At 39.7% G+C, this 17,757-nt stretch overlaps 1 protein-coding gene across 1 annotated transcript in view; it reads right to left on the reverse strand.

Moving 5' to 3' along the window:
- Positions 1-471: 471 nt before the first annotated feature.
- The window catches only part of sntg2 (syntrophin, gamma 2), a 72,880-nt gene continuing 55,594 nt past the window's right edge, over positions 472-17,757 (reverse strand). The window contains exons 15-18 of the mRNA XM_071544708.1: positions 16,333-16,542; positions 2,661-2,753; positions 1,901-2,011; positions 472-1,314 (exon numbers count right to left, since the gene is read on the reverse strand). Of these exons, the coding sequence (XP_071400809.1) occupies positions 1,186-1,314; positions 1,901-2,011; positions 2,661-2,753; positions 16,333-16,542 (543 nt within the window). The 3' untranslated portion in view covers positions 472-1,185. The remainder of the gene's footprint in view (positions 1,315-1,900; positions 2,012-2,660; positions 2,754-16,332; positions 16,543-17,757) is intronic.

The raw sequence follows: 17,757 nt of genomic DNA on the forward strand, positions 1-17,757 counted from the left end.
GCCATAAATATGTAATTGGTATCCATTGTAATTGTTGTCTAAATAACATACCAGGCAAGTGACAAACTTTCATACCTCATTGTACCACAACCAGAGGAAGTGTGTCTCTCTTGTATAACAGTTATTAGAATAAACAGAGGTAAGTGATACATGTCAGTCTGGTTGGACCATAAATAATCCAATGTATCAATCTTTCAACTACGTTGTATTTAATGTATTAGCTCTAGGCTCACATTTTCATGTTGTTACCTCCGCCAAGGAGGTTATGTCTTGGTGAAAAATTGCATCAATGTCAAATTTTATTTTGGATTTTTGTGTGCAAATCATTGTTCAATAGCTAAATTTGCATGATTTTGTGCACAACATTGTTTTGTGTACAAGCTTGAAATGGAATGTGTATTGGAAACCACAATATATGTGAGTGGAAACTGGTCTCCATTTGCTTATGAGGCACGTACTCTTACGTTAGTGTACAATTATTGTTTCGCCTTAACAACAGAGGTGCTGCAGGGAAACTGAGCAACAGGGAAAAGAGAAAGTTTCTGTCATTACTGCTCAACTAGTCAATTTGAAGGTAAGAAAACCCCTGTAAAAGTTCTGCAGCGAATTTGAAATCCGGCCTCGACTGTGGAGCAACATCAGATCCTTTGTTTTCAGTTAACCTGTACTCGCGTATTAGAAGTGGGTGGTACAGAATGACGGTGAAAGACAGCGGCAGTTGCTTTATTTGAATTCCCTGTCATCTTGCCAAGTTAATGTCAGTTACACACCCATTGCTCATGGCATGGGTGCTGCCTTTCAAAGCGAAAGAGGCTTAACACCTAGGATAGTTAACACCCCATCAGCTCAGTCACCATCTTAAGGTTTAAAGATACTGTATGGAAAAAAACAAACATACTCATACCTTTACATAAATGGAAAAAGTGCAACTCCATTCACATTGTGTTGACAAACCTAAACGCATTTTCTAATTGCCAGAAATGAACACCATCTTTCATCCGTCTGCAATCGTCAGTCAATCTATACAAGTACAAAGATCATCTGCTTCCAAAGTTGTTTAACAAATTTTTCTTATTCAACATTTGATACAAAAATAGCAAGAACAAGATATACATATCAGTTGACTTTGTGCATAAAATACTGCGGGTGTGCCTCGGGTGCACATGACAATGAGGAAGTGTCTTCTTAACTGTTCATGTAGTTTCCAGGGAAGCTTTGGCTGCTCAGAAACACAGGGTCCATGGAGGCCACTTTGGCAGCGATAAAAGAATGTATACAGTGGAGGACAGCTGTCAGATTAGCGAACTCCAGCTCCTGCAAAACACAAGTCAAGGAGATACAGACATATCAATGGTTAGGTAGCGTTTGTGCCATGACTGTACCATCATTTATTAACTTCATTAAAGACTTTGAATTTTAGTTGGTTGTTTTTCTTCACTTGGAGGAAAAAGTTGGCCTTCACTTTCCCTAAAATGCCTGGTTAGCACTGTAAAGCAGTGGTTCTCAAAGTGGGGTCCGGGGACCCCCAGGGGTCCTTGAGGGGGTTCCAGGGGGTCCCCAGCAAAAAGGGGAATAATTTATTTTCACTATAATTCCATCCATAAGTAACACAATGACAGAATGTGTGACTATTTTGGTCATGGGTTTCATACACTTTCTGTAATAAAACATCTGAAAGCAAAAATCTTATCAGATGGGGGACCCTGGGACAAAATCTTATCAAATGGGGGTCTGTGGTCTAATTTGTGTCAGTTTAGGGGTCCTTGATGTGAAAAAGTTTGAGAACCACTGCTGTAAAGTACTGCTCATTAAAACCAAAAGGGGGAAAAATAAGCCAACGAAAATTCAATATGTTAATGTCTAGGTATTTCTTTAGTTTTGGAAAAACACATTTTGTTACCTTCATTTCTATTTGTTTGTTTTCAGCATTCTTGAAAAGGAGTTTTACCCTGGTTTTCCCATCGTCAGAGGAGCCTTTCAGCTGGGAGAACTTATATCTCCACAGCATGCTCTGCAAGGAAGGGAAGGGAAAACAAATCACAGGGATTTCAGTGATGAGTGCAGGATTTACAATATCACTCCCTGCAAAAGAGAGCACAGCATGATCAAGAACTGCCATTTCTACGCGTACATTACTCAGTGGTACTTTGAAGATAATGTTTTTTTTAAAATATGAATCATTCTTTCAGTGATGTGAAGATCATACAGTTTATCCATTATTGAGAAAGTCTGCAGACATTTTGTGCTGATACGTCACTGACTAAGGCTGCCAAAAATTTGAAAATGTACCTTAAATACACAGAAACTCCATTAAATCATCACTTAATAATGTCACGCTACCCTGTGAGGTAGGTAAAAAGTCACTTTATTCTGAAAATCACCCCATTGTGCCAGATAAGTAGCATTTCAGAGGCTGGTATAATATTTTCATGAAATTTCTGGGTTTTCAAGGTGTTTAACCTACATTTTCAAATGCGCTGGAAGCCCAAGGCAGCGGTGAATGAGCACAAAACATAGTATATCAATACAGGAAGAAGAAAAAAAAAAAAAAACGATGTCAAACAGCAGTCTAAGCTGCCATTAAGGCAAGAGCGGCACAGAACCCACATGTCAAAAACAAGGTTATTTTTCTTTTAAGTGTGAAGTCGGGAGCGATTTACCTTTGAAGTGCCTTCTGAGCAAGTGAAACCCGATCCAAAGTCTATGGTGAAGCACAGAACATTCCCCTGGCTGCTGCACATGTAGCTTTTGGACTGGTGAGAGAGAGTTTATATCAATACACATGCTGACACATCAATATTCACCTTATGATATACTGTACAAACATTACTTTGGTATAAGCATCAAATACTACACCCATAGAACCATACATTACCTTACAGCTTGTAACTATGGCTGTCCTGTACATAAATAGATTATGCCGATTTTTGAATTTGTGGGAGTAATAGAACCAGCTATTACCAACGGATGGATAAATCAGTTACTTAATATTCGTCACACAACTTAGTCTTAGCTCTGATCTGCTATTAGTGTTTTCAGATCAGAGTGAATGAGGCGGTCGAGTGCAGGAAGCGATTTAAAATTTCGCCAGCCTGCCAGTGTGTGGCTGCCACCACTCAGGCCACACTAATGCAAAATTGGCCTGAATTTAATTGGGGCCTAATGCATTTGTTATGGAGAGAGCAACCAAATAAGATCTCTGCCCAGCTAGAGCCCAAAATCCGGAACGTCCGTGACTGATCAAACGGAGCTATGTGATTCTGTGTCAATACAGTTTTTTTAAATCTACTAATTTCTGTGCAAAACTACTTGATACTTTTTGGATTATCTGCATGTCAAAAAAGAGCTGCAGTATGCGAACACATTTTGTACAAAGAATTCTCTTTTTTTAACCCTCATTTATCCAGATGGACATCCATGGTCATTGATTTTAAACAGTACTGTGTCCTGAATATCCAAATAAAGACTGTGGTTATGCTCATTTTAGTGTCATTTTTGAGAGCTGATCATAAAAATCTCTTTCCATATGTCTCATATGTGAACTCTGTAGTCCGACAACCTTCGAGTCAGGACTGGAAAATCTGAGAACATGAGCGAAATCTGATTTTTGTGCCCGGGCGGTTGGCAAAAGCCGCATCCCGCACAGCTTCCGGATAACGTCAGACACAAGACAGAAGGAAATCCGCTTCGGAAGCCGCGAATGTTTAACATTCATTTTGCCGCCGCTACACAAAACAAGCATGTGCCTCACAATGCTTCCTCGCAGGCCTTTTCAAAGCACTTCACATGTGAGCTTTCTCGCCTCTGTGGAGGAATATAGTGGCTTCACTTGCCACTGTGCAGAAGCCATGTCTTCATTTTTTTTTTTTTTTTTTTTTTTTTCCCCAGGAATCCCACTCAAATAGAATACCAATTCTGACGTTCTGGCTTTTTCTTTGACACACTCTGACTGGATTTTCAGGTGTTGCTCCTTTATTTCTCTTTCACTCGAGACCAGAGAGGAGGCACGCTGATTTTAATTATAGAGTACAGTGTGCATTGAATGCAGCATGGGACTCAACAGTCCTTTTACTGAGAGTGTTTTCCGCACGCAGACCTCAGCCCCCACGCTTTGGTGTTGTCTGAAATTCAGCTGTGAGGGGGATAAGAAACAGTGGCAGGCCAGCCTTAAAGTTCTTCCTGTCACCTCATGTAAGACTTTGTTGTGACATGGCGAGCGCCGACTCCACTTCGCTAATTAGGAGGGATTTCTCAGTGGGAATTAGCAAAGCAGAGCAACATGCTATATATATATATTTTTTTTTTCCAGAAAATCTCCTTAGCTAAATCGGAGAGGTAAATCCATGGGTGGGGAACATAACAAAACAGAGGACAGGTGTAGGAGAAGCTCTTTTTTTCCCCCCCCTTACGCTTATGTGACATAAGGAGGCAGGTAAGGAAGGATTCTAGGACATGAGAGATCTACAGTCGTTTCTCCTTGACATCTACTAAAGGAAGCCTTCCTCAACAAATATTATGACATTGAACAGATGTTGATATGACAGCCTGCATTGAAAACCTGTGTAAATATGGCACCGAAATCAAAGTTGAGACGCCGTCTGTAGCTGCTACCTGCATCGCTTTGCGACATCACAAACCTAAATAGCTCTCTGATATCAGTTCAAAACGGTTTCCAAAGCTGTTTTTTTTTTTGTGTTTATTCGGTTTGACATTGAACTTGGCCCCGTCCCGCACAACGCCGCCCGTCAAATGCTTGCTGCGTTGTATGATTAGAAAACAGTGTGACAACCACCGCCACACAGCATTCACTAAGATTAAAACACCTTATTCAGAATTCCTCTCATTTGACACGTCTGTGCCAAACATATTTCTATATTCTACGTTGATATTTGTAAATATCACCCTATCTCCGTCTCCTTTTTTATAGAAAGGTAGTGGTAGTGATGAGAGAACTCCAATATGAGGTAATCAAGTTTTTTTTCTTTTTTACATCAAAATCGAAGTTCAACATTTTAGTTGAAAACTTTAAAGAGTAACTCAACTAATCTAAAGGTAAAAAGCATGCTACTGATCTTTGGTGCCAGATGATGTCCCCACCTGTTGTACTGTAAAGCTGACATCACCTGGCACCAAAAATAAGCCAATAGCAGACGGTAGTTTCAGTGGCATGCTTTTTACCATTAGATGTCAGGCTTTACACACATTTGGGTTTGGGCTTTAGTTACTCTTTAAATAGCATTGGTAAAAAGTAGGGCTGTGCAAAAAAAAATCAATACAGCTGAGTATTGCAATATTTTTTTCCATGATACTGTATCGATTTTCCAGCCCCTCGTATTGATACATTAAAAAAAATTATTCATGTTTTAAACGGATTTAAAATGTCCTTAAATTTCCCTCAAATCCCTTTGAATTAAATAGTTTTGACTCAATTTGTCCGCTGAGTTATCAATATAATGTGATGTACATGTTAGACTACCCAGGTGGTACACAGCAAGTTGTATTTTCAGCTCTATTTTTAAATTTTCAGTAAATTATGTAGAGTATTGCAATGTATTGCAATATGTATCGTATCGCAATGTATCGTGATACAATCGTATCGTGACCCATGTATCGCGATACATATCGTAAGGTCCTTGCCAATACCCAGCCTTAGTAAAAAGTACAGTATATCTTAAAAGGGAGGATAAAAATGTTTCCTTGTCAAGATGGTTAGAAAGGCAGTCAGAATCTATTGAATATTTAATATCACCAGATGACATTCAAATACTCTCAAAACTAGTTTTTCAAAATATATTTGAACTCTTTTTGCTTGAGCGTAGGTGCGGTTAGTAACCTAGCCCAGGCATTGTCAAACAAGGCTCAAATCACCATCAATCTAAATCTACAGTAAATGACTTAAATACCTTTTTTTAAACCTTTTATTATTTTTTGGCATTCTTTTTGGTGGGATCACATGACAAACCGATGACGTCACGGGCACACTAGCCAACTGAGCCACTAGGATGCCCCCATAGAAATTACATTTTATAACTTTGAACGTCGAGAGCTCTTTTATGTGACAAACTGCGGTGAAATACGACACAACATTACCCCTCGCCGTGAGCTAACAGACCCTATCAATGTTTAGTTGGATTTCATCATCTCACTCCATGCTAATAAACAGAAAATGAGAGGAAAGGTGCAGCTTGGACAAATATTCCAGCTACGCCCCCCCCCTGCTTCCATCCCCATCCGTAATGTTTATTTAATGCCCGCGTCCAGTCAATTTGAAGGTTAGCCCAAGTTCGACTCTGCTGAGTGCTCCTCAGAAGCCACAGGAGGCCCGCCTAATTGGCTGGAGAACAGAAAATCACGGGCTAATTGAAATCCTTCATCACTTCCATTGGTTTCCCGAAGGACGGTGTCCCAAGTTTGCATCATTAAAAAATATCATCCTCTATACTGTTTGCTTTTTTTAGTGATAAGGGCAAAAAAAAAAAAAAAACTGTCCACGCAGCCCCCCCGACTTGAAGTTCAGCATCGCTCATGGAGAACACGTACTCATAAACCACGAACCTGCCGACCTCCCGCCTCTCTGCCTCTTTGTCTTGTTTGCTTTGCCATCTCGTTAGAATTGCCCGCGTTATTGTCCACTTTATTGTTTTGTCCCGGCACCTCAGCCGTCCCAGTGGGGGGGATCCCTCTTTGAATTGCCCTGCCCAAGGTTTCTTCCGTTTACTTTTTTACCTTATAAGCTTTTTCTTGGGAGTTTTTCCTCATCTTTGCAGGGTTGGGTAGGAGCTATTTTGTATCTTGTGCTTTGTTTCGTTTCCTTTGTTTCATTTTGTGACAAACTGTATTGCATCATTTTGTTGTGTGACTGATTGTTGATTAGTTAGACTATGTTTGTTCTCTGTAAAGTCCTTTGAGACATGCTTGTGTGATGGAGGGCTACAGAAATGAACCTGACTTGACAAACTTAAATCTCACTTTAGACTTCTCAAATACTGGCAAGATGATACTGATGAGATATAAAAATGGGGTGGCTGTCAGAACACAGAAATGTGTGTGTGAGTGTGTGTATGTGTAGTAGCAGTATCCATTATACAATCAATGAACCACCCGGAGTTTGTGTACATTTTCGACCACCGTTGCACGCTGCAATCAATTCTCAATCCTCCGATTTGCTGCTGGGTATCAGAAAGGTGTGAAACAGATGGGATTCACACACTATGTAGGGCGAACCATCTTCTCACCATGCTATAATATAGTGTTTATCAGAAAAAATGACTAACATACATTGACCTTACTTTTACAGCAGTTAAAGGGTCAATAAGTACGATTTTTACTGCCCCATAGCATAAACTGACTATAACGTATCTGCAGGGGTTTGGTCAGGGTTGTTGATCGATGCCGATGACTCTTTATGAATTATAATTACTTGGCCAGGTGCTGAGATTCCTGGCTTTCAAAGTTCGCTTTCCAGTCTCTACTCCTCTGCATTCCTAATCTCCGTTCTCGAGCCAAAAAAAAGAAAGAATGTATTTTCCAGTATTCTGCATGGTGATATATCACCTCTTCACTAGATGTTTCTGTTGGATCTCTGCTCTAATTAGCTAGTTTATTCTCTACTGTGAAGCTGTGATTTTGATCTTTATGTCAATTACAGGCCACCGTAGCTCAAGACTACAGAGTTGTGTAGGAGGAGACAAGTTCAGTGTTGTTACAATTCCTACTGGTTGTGGATAGAGGTCATAGATTATTTAATACTCCTTTAAAAAAAAAATTCTATCATTAAATTATATATTGTTCAAATTCTGTTTTGTTGCATCGATTCAGACTTTCATCTTGCCTATAGAGGGTGGAAGCAGTGGTGGTGTTGATTCACTGTCTTGTTTTATACTGGTTATTCATTTATTTATTTTTAGAAAACTTTACTCGTTTTGTTCTTTTCGCAAAGCACACAACTGTATTTATATTTTTACTGTGCTCTGCTCCTGGTTAAACTGATTCTAAACCAACTTCCAAAGGAATACCTAGCGGAGTTTGTTTTACAGGCGTTTAAAAGCACCACGGATTATCTGTGTGGGAGCACCCCCCCTGGCAAAAAGCAAGTCTTTTCCGAGTATAAAACAAAACTAAAACGCATTTCTCAACATCTGGGTCCTTTGTGATCTTATGCCTGAACAACTACATTACATGGGGATTATATATCTTCAACAAAATAAAGCTATCCTACAGTAAAAACTTGAAATGGGATTGAGTTTTAATCTTTACTGCAAACTAATCATGTCACTGGAGCATCTACAGACTGTCAAGGTGTGTCGACAAATCTACCCATTAGACTGTAGATCAAAGCGCATTTCAGCACATCAAAATGCTCTTAACAGCTAAGCTGCAGGGTATGGACGAAATAATCTGAACACAAGCCTTCTCATAATGCAGGCCCCTCATGGCTCGGCTGTTGTGGGGTGCATTTTTATAGAGATATTCTTCTGCCTAAACAAATTGCATATAAACGAACCGTGTGGAAACGGCTCACTCATAAAATCACGATTTGCGAAATGAAACCCAGTTTCGGCAAATCCCAAAATGAGTTTGTGAAGTTTCGCGAGTGCAATCTCCATGTTCCAACTACAAATCATCATTTGCATCTTTAAATTGACACACAGATTATGTTTTACAGCTCTTGAAACGATTGTGTTTCGGGGCTTTGGCACTAATCTCTCTGGCAGAAGAGGAATGTGACTCATTAGGGCTCTTTGGGCCTACGATATTGAGTAAGAGCTATTCAACGCAAATGTGTTGAATAGCAGCATGCTTTGTTCTGCTACTAGTTGTGTGCATGCTTTGATGCATTATTATAAGCCTCTTTCACTAAATATTTTCAGATGTAGCCTTCAGATTCCTGCATTTGACTCTAAGAATAGGTCACAGTTCAGTTAGATCTATAACCACCACATGTGTTCCATAATTCATTCATGTAACACTTTTTGCCATGTGCATGGGTGGGCATCCATGGTCCATGAAGTCATTCCAACCAAACACTACAGCAGCAGATTTCATTGATTAGTTCCTGCTCTCTGGTTGAAGGTGTGCTAATCATTGAAATCACCTGATATCGGGTCTCACTCATAAAACCCTGCGGTAACAGAATAGCGGCGTGCAAAATCTGCGACCCAGTGATTTTACCAGATTCGGAAATTAACCACAGCTGTGTATGAATACTTTAATAAATATCATTATTGTTATATTATTGTGTTTGTGAATCATTATTTTACCAGTGAGCTGTTACAAAATATTCAGTCTACGTACTATTTGTTTAGGCAGACATACATTTATGAGATACTATGGTCCACCTGTTCCTTAGGTATGAACTTCAAGATTGAGAACAATTCCTAGATCAGAGGGGTCCTCGGGACCCAGAGCCCTGCTGGTTTTCATTCTAGCCGTGTAATAGGGACTGATTTAGACCTGAGATGCCAAGTGAATGCAATCAACTAGCTGGTAGGATAGAAAACAGCAGTAGACTGAATCCCGAGGAGTTACAAATACACAGAGATAGAAGAATGGACACTGAACAGAACGGTTCAATTTATGTGGGAACCGCTGTCCTAGGTGATCCTCTTCATCTCTTGATGCATTCCTGCAGTGTCTTCATTCTGTATGACGACACCTCAAATAAGAAGTGAGCTTGAAAATCAATAGCTTCAACAGCATATAATGCTAGAGAAGAACATCTATAGAATCTACTGTAGCTATCCTGGCTGACATTATTAAATGTCCTTTTTCACTGCCACCATTCAAAAATCAATACAAACTCCTTTTTGGCTGCAGATTCAACACCCATCTGACTCAATAATGTCTTCATTTCCAGAACCATAGCATTACTTAACAAAGGACTCCACTATTTTATATCAGTGTTTCTAAGTTTATCTACTTTTTCTGTCTTGTCATTTACTATCTGTTTAACCATATTGTCGACAAGGTCCGCAAATAAGCATTTCATTGCTATGTACTATGTCCTAAATATAGACTATGCATGTGACAAATAAACTTGAACTTCTGACCCTCTCCCATGACTCATCGTTTCTGAGGTGCTTGGGGTTGCCACAGTGCCTTGGTCTTCAAGAGCCAAATTTAGAAGTGAATGTAACTTTAACTCTAAATATTCACACCTTAGTCACAATTTGAATCTCCCATAATCCTCTTCCCATGCAAATGAGTTTCAATTACATCACAGGACAGGAGAAGTTACTTCTGAGTTCTCCATCATTAGTTTGCATGGACTGCTGCAATATAAGGATGTATATGTATATATACATACACAGCTAAATATTTTCATGATTGTAAGACAACACATCCTCTAGCATTTTATAATGTTCAGTTGCTGTTAGCTAGTGAGCCAAAAAGCCAAATGTCTAGCTGATCAGCTAGATAGCCAGAGAGCTGAAATCACATTCAAAGAAAAATATAATTAATAAGATCTATATCATCATCACCAAAAATGCACCATGGGACTGTACACAATCTGTACTTGTTGACGCTTTGTTGTGTGTGTATTTTCTATAAAATGCTTGCTTGCTTGATACTCATTACATTTTGAGAAAGAACCGATGAACCAGAAATTCACGTATTTATCATAACATTAAATATGTTGTTGGAATGTCAGAGCAGCATCAATGTAGCATGGACCATTCTTCCATGAGAATCCTAACTATTGAATGCTTCCTTAACAGGCAGTGGTAAACACTGCATAAGTGAAGTTTCAGAAGCTTTTAAATACGGCTTATTGTTAGGATCATGACATTTGGCTAACACATTTTAAGCTTTTTAGCTATTTAATGAACAATGAATTGCATAAAATAGGCCACGCCCATCGTGGGGAAAATCACTGCACCGCTCTCCATTCACTTTGTGTGACTGAATGCACATCATTGTCATTATTGCCCAAATTAAACATGCCTAAAAGCTGTTGTGTGTTGGGCGTCACAGCCAACAAACTTAAAAACCACGAATTACAGTTTTTTGGGCTCCCGAGTAAAACAAGGAGCCGTTAAGAAAAATGTGGATCCAGGCTGTAAGGAGAGAGGCGCTGACAGTGGCTCATGGTAGAAGAGGGGGAAACTTTGGGACCCCGAGAGTAAATACACTTATGTGGCCAGTATTTTGTCACTGGCAAGTAAGTTACCAGTAATTATCTAGTAATATTCTTGTACGACAACCTGTATGCTGTCCTAACATTAGGCTGCTACTAACATTACTGAGCCAGTTCCTCTCTATAAAACAGATGAGTTGTGTTCATGTGTGGGTCTCAGGATAGTTTGCTCCAGTCCAGGGTGAAAAAGTAATGAGAAATCTCACTGACTTGTTAGCTAACATAAGATAGTCAACAACAATCCACTTTAATAACCAATGTCACGTCAGCGTCGCTCAAACTTATAGTCTGAAAAGCATAGCTGTATTTCAGATTTTTAAATATTAAGTGAAACTATTCAAGGTCAATTTATTTTCTTACCTGGTGATTAAATTAAGTAGTGGTAAATCTCAAAGTATTTCACTTCAGGTCACTGTGTGGGATCATTTATCCAGCTTTATTAAAGTAATGAAATAGGGCATTGATGGAGGCCAATTAAGTTCATTTTTTCAATGTACCTTCTCCTCTCTGTTGGAGGCAGGGTGCTGAAATAATTCTTTGACAGACTTGTCTACTCGAAAACAGGAAAAACCTTGTCAGACTGTCCATGTCTGAAAAGATTTCCCCCCAATCGCCGCTTTGTTAGTGATATTGTTTTCCCCCATGGTGGGTGTGGCTTTCAAAGTATGATGCAGTATGTGTCTATAAGGTTAGGGGCCTTCTCATTCTGGAGGGCATGACTCCCATCAGGAAACAAATGCATAATGGGATGAAGGTGGTCCCATCAAATTTTTATGTCAGCATTACCCTTATGCTCTCAGATGGACAAGAGATTCATGGACCAAACTACACCAGTAAATGCACTCTCTCACATTTGACCATAAGAATATTATATGACTATTTCCATAAGCTGATAAGGTGATGTCAGTGGGATGAACAAATTTCACAGAAAAAAGTGCAATACTTATTTGTAATTTCATCTGCATGTTTTTGGCTTCACTTGTAAATGAATAAAATGTAATTTGGGCGTATATGAGAAATACTGGTCCCTGCTACATTTTGGCATTTTCTTAAGTCTAAGGAATTAGCATCTGCAGAACTAACTGGAGAATGTAATTGAGCCCTGTGGAATTAGGACTCTAAACTCTCAGTGACCACATGAGCCCTCCCAAACATTACGGGATTATCCATGGTTCCTAACACTTTCAGATTGATGATGTTGTTGCTTAAGCTCGAATCAACTGAGCTCATACCCACAAAGTCTGCCAGAAACTTGGGTGTCATGATTGATGACCAGCTAACCTTCAAGGAGCATGTGACTTCTGTTACTCGGTCATGCCGATTTGCTCTATACAATATCAGGAAGATCAGACCCTACCTGTCTGAGCATGCAGCACAACCCCTGGTACAGGCTCTTGTAATATCACGCCTTGACTACTGCAACTCCTTACTGGCAGGGCTCCCGGCCTGTACTTTCAAACCTCTGCAGATGATCCAGAACGCGGCGGCGCGTCTGGTCTTCAACCAGCCCAAAAGAGCACATGTCACTCCGCTATTCATATCCCTCCACTGGCTCCCAGTTGCTGCCCGCATCAAGTTCAAGTCCTTGATGCTCGCCTACAAAACAATAACCAAAATGGCTCCGACCTACCTGAACTCCCTCATTCAGGTCTACGCTCCCTCCCGCTCACTACGCTCTGCCATGGAGCGGCGCCTGGTGCTGCCACCTCAGCAAGGCCCTAAGTCTCTAGCCAGACTCTTCTCTTCTGTGGTTCCCCGGTGGTGGAACGAGTTGCCAAACTCCATTCGATCCGCAGAATCCCTCTCTATCCTTAAGAAAAGGCTAAAGACCCAGCTCTTTAGCGAATACCTCCTTTCATAAAAAAAAAAAAAAATTTTGATGCACTCTACGCATTACCTCATAGCACTACCTTGTAGCACTCCCTCGTAGCACCTATGTCCTGTTGGACCAGAACTTAGCTTGTTGCACTGTCTCGTAGCACCTTTGTCCTGTTGGACCAGAACTTAGTTCTATAGCACTTACTCTCGTTGTTCTCTCCTATCTAGAAACTTGCTTGTGTTGTATGCAAATCTCATGTGTATGTCGCTTTGGATAAAAGCGTCTGCCAAATGTGAAATTGTAATTGTAATTGTAAGAGCCAATGCCCTGCACCAGAGTCAACTACGGTGTTTGCTGGTATGATACTAACATGCTATTCCACGGGACAACTGATGTAAGAGGGAGCCGTTTAATTGTAGCTGGTTCCCATGTTGACCTGGAAAGGATTTCAGTCTGGTAGTGAGTCAAATATCTTGTGACAGGTGCTCTGCTTTGCATTATTTATAAATGTCTCTAGTTAAGGGTCCTGAGCACCACAGCCCTCGGGCTTCACAGCGTTTTTAGCCTTTATCTTTGGTTGGCCGCACTTGAGGGGTGAAAGGGTGGGAATGGGGTAAAATTATAAAAGGCACCGCTGGCCATTCCATGAGGAGTCTGACCTGACATGTGGCATACTTTTATTTATTTTTTTTATTCTTGACCACAATGTGTGATTATGGCTATATGGAAGCATGGATGAGGGACTGATGACACCGTAGATATAGATATCATTCCTATTAATGATTACAGACGATAAAAAATCAGTTTCAGCAAATTTAGGATTGGGGCACTGGCATATACATAGTGTATAAGGTGATGTAACCATTGGAATATCCATCCAGTGGATAATACTAAGAAACAAGGTAGGTGACCTGACTAGAGATATTCTTAGTTGTCCAACAGCCACAGGATTTTGCTGACATGCTGAATACCCCATTAACAAATCTACTGTTACTGTCCTCCTGCGAATAATTGCAGTCATACAAACTGCCCCGTTTAGGTCAAGTGTATATCTAGTATCAGACCAATAATTATTTATATATTACTATGATACCCGAGGTGTGCTGAGGTGTGAAGAAAACTCATACAATATGGGAAAAAAGAGGCAATTAAAATGCCGAACTGACTAAATGTCTTAGTCAGCCAAAACCACCCAACAACCGATCAACAAATTTACTTATCAGCACTTTTACAAGGAAACACAACTGTACCTCATGCCAGTGATTTCAGTTGGTAAATGGGCAATAAGTAGGGTTTTTGCTGCCCTATAGCACACATTAACCATAATATATCAGCGGGGGTCGATACAGTTATTGATCAATAAGTCGATTACTCGGCCAGGTGCTGAGATTTCTGGCTTTCAAAACTCACTTTCTGGCCTGTTGGGGGTGGCAACTGTACCAGAGACTTGTGTAGGAGAAGATAAGCTCAATGTTGCTGTAATTCCTACAGATCGCAGATACAGGTTGATAGAGCTCATAGATTACTTACTGTAATGCCTCTTTAACTCTTAAGGGTATCAGTGATGTGTCTATGGGTGAGTATTAGGAGCAGGACCTCTTAACATAGATAGGATGCAATATAATCCAGTCTAACCTCTAAAAAAAGGTCAAGTACATGTTATAAAATATTAATGACATCCACTTCCCGAGCATCGCTGAACTATGTTCTCTCCACAAGTTCATCGCCTCCACACTTAACACATATTTGCTTAACAGGCAATTTAATGGCTCAGTGAGGTGAAGAGTAATTCTTTAGGGTCCTCAAGCTAAATGTATTTAAACTAACAATAATGTTTATGGGGGACCAGAACGCTGCCGGGGCTTCTTATCTGAAATGCAATTAATTTCCTTGAAGGGAGAATTAAAAGCAGCACAGAAGCCGAAATGTGTCAATAGAACACACTTTTCAGCAGGTGCGATCATTTATCACTGTCGAGGCATTAAATGGGTAGTGGGAAGGAATAGTCTCAATGAAAAAACAAATGGGGACAATTGATCAACCTTTCCTTTTAAACTGTGGTTAACTGGGGCTTAGGGCATGAACAAGACTATCATTTATAAGAAGTCTTTACATCAACAGATCCTTAATAAAACTCACATATTAGCTTGCAATCAGAAAGGTTGCTTAACTAGTTTACTTCTTTACTATCTATAATGCTTATCCATATCAATATGCATGTACGTCCCCACAGACATTTGAGACCGACTCAAACAGAAATGCAAAACAATCTGATTATACGTTCCCTTTTTGACATTGTCTGTATTGCATCTTTTTAATTACTTCTATCACTTCTATCAGTTGCACAGTCAATCATTCTGCAACATGCGCCGACGGCTGAATCTGTGTTCTGAATCATAATATCAAAATGTTTGGAAGCACAGAAAAATTATAATCCAATTACGAATTGCCTTTTCCCAATGATGAGCTACGGTTTCTAATAGATTTTGTCAATTTCGTACAACATAATGAGTTTGGGGGCAACAGAAAGCTAAGGATTGGAGAGGCAGCCTTCTGACTTGAATGCTGCTTGTTCAAATCCCCAGCCAGGTGGGGGAAAGTATAACTATGAAATTAAAAAAAAGCTCATTTGGGTGTAAAAGCTTGATCTTGATGACTATACAGGTAAGAGACTTCTCTGGTTTCTGGCTTTGGGAGAGAGTTGTTCATGTTCACAACCCTGACAAAAGGCTCTAAGACTATTATGTAAATTATAAATGGAGTTGTAGTTTTTTGTTTAGACCTTTGCATATGTTTCTGTTTATCCATGCACTCAAGTTTAATGTCATTATGCACAGAAAGGAAACTTAATTCTTGCTATTTTTTGTATTTAAAGGTGGTACATGTAGCATTTTGACTTGAATTTGATAAATTTTGAGACATTAGTATAATACCATTGCTGAGAAGACTGGCAGCCTCTACCGGCCTCTACTGCATTTTACATTGTGTGTCTCCAGGTTGGATATGGTGGGAAACAGGAGCCGTTTTTACTTTGTAAGAAACAGGCAACTTTATTCCAGTTCCACTATTCTAGCTGCATAGTTTGGTCTGAATACATATTGGCTGTTATCAAGTCAAGACAGGTATCGGCTCTTATTCTTCTTCTTGCTCTTCAACACAAAAGCGTGCAAAGCGGCAGCAGGGAGGGGAAGGGGGGATAAATAGCAACATCCTCTTTGCAATAAGAAGCAAGCGTGGGAAATGTGTTTTTAATTTAGAGGAAAAAAAAAGTGGGGGAACGTTTTGCATCAAATGCTGTCTGGCCTTGTCGACCCCCTTCGCAAAATCCCCTTGTGGTACCCAAAAAACCTGCCATGTTGTATTTGGAGGCACTCACTCGTATTCTCTGCACCTCCATGAAGACGGCTCTTTGGAAGGACTTCTCCCAGATGGCCAGGTCGCTGGCCAGCTCGACCCTGAAGGTGTGGCTCTGGCCGTGGCCGACCAGGATGCTGAAGCAGAGAGAGTCGCTGTCCTGCTGCTCGGGAGAATGCTCGAGCCCCAGGTAGAGCCTCGCCTGGAGCCAGCAGTCCTCTGCCATCCACAGCTGAAACACATCCAGCAATACCTTCAGTGCCTTGAAAACTACAGTATGACCAAGCCTTACATACACGTTTTGAAGAACACCTTGACATTGTGGATTTCAGTGTCTGAATTGGCTCTGCATGTATCTACAAGGGATATGATAAAAGGCAAATTCCAGTTATTGTAAGCACACTGGCAGTGGTGGAAGAAGTACTCAGATCTTTTACTTAAGTAAAAGTAGAAATACCACAGTATAAAAATACTCTTACAAGTAAAAGTCCTGCGTTCAAAATGTTACTTAAGTAAAAGTACAAAAGTATTAGCATCAAAATGTACTTAAAGCAACAAAAGTAAAAGTACTCATTATGCAGAATGGCCCATTTCAGAATAATACAGTATATATTATATTATTGAATTATAATTATTGATGCATTAATGTGTAAGCATCACTTTAATGTTGCAGCTGGAAAAGGTGGGGCTGATTTCCATTACTTTATATACTGCTGGGTATATTACAGTAATTTATAATAATACATCACAATGAATTAGTTGATTATATTTTGTATTAATAATCTGAATCTGCAAAGTAACTAGTAACTTAAGTTATCAAATAAAGGTAGTGAAGTAAAAAGTACAATATTTCCCTCTGAAATGTAGTGGAGTAGAAGTATAAAGTAGCATAAAATGGTAACTCAAGTAATGTACAAGTACCTCAAATTGTACTTAAGTACAGTGTTCGAGTAAATGTACTTAGTTACTTTCCACCTCTATACAACTAGACATTCAAGTAGTCTCTTCTCTTGAACTAGTTAGCTTGCAGCGAGCTATGCCCCTTGGTTAAAATGAATAAGAGGCATTTCTCGGCAAACTGGAGGACAAATGTAGAAACTAATGCGACAAGTGCCTGAAGAAGAAAAGAAACTATAAAATTCAAGATGTCATTCTCTCTTCAACACGGATACAGTGCATATACAGTCACTAGTGCTTTGATGTGAATAAACAGTGTTAAGATGATAACAAGGCTTTAGTTCAGTGATGAAAGATGATTTTCTTTGGGTGACCTTGTGCACACGTCTTTCAGCTCTGTAAAGACATTCAGTATCACAGGTATGGTTAGTCCATTTGAAGTAAGATCAGATTTCCAATAGCATGCTTTTTCTTGAATGGTTGATAATGAGCAATATTGAGCCTTAATTATGGCTAACACAAAAAGATTTAAAGTTAAGAGTTAAAAGAA

The sequence above is a fragment of the Centroberyx affinis genome, unplaced genomic scaffold (assembly GCF_046629955.1).
Source record: "Centroberyx affinis isolate AG114_WGS23_722 - 3 ecotype Tasmania unplaced genomic scaffold, CSIRO-AGI_Caff_v1 ptg004638l_1, whole genome shotgun sequence".
NCBI classification, from domain to species: Eukaryota; Metazoa; Chordata; class Actinopteri; order Beryciformes; family Berycidae; genus Centroberyx; species Centroberyx affinis.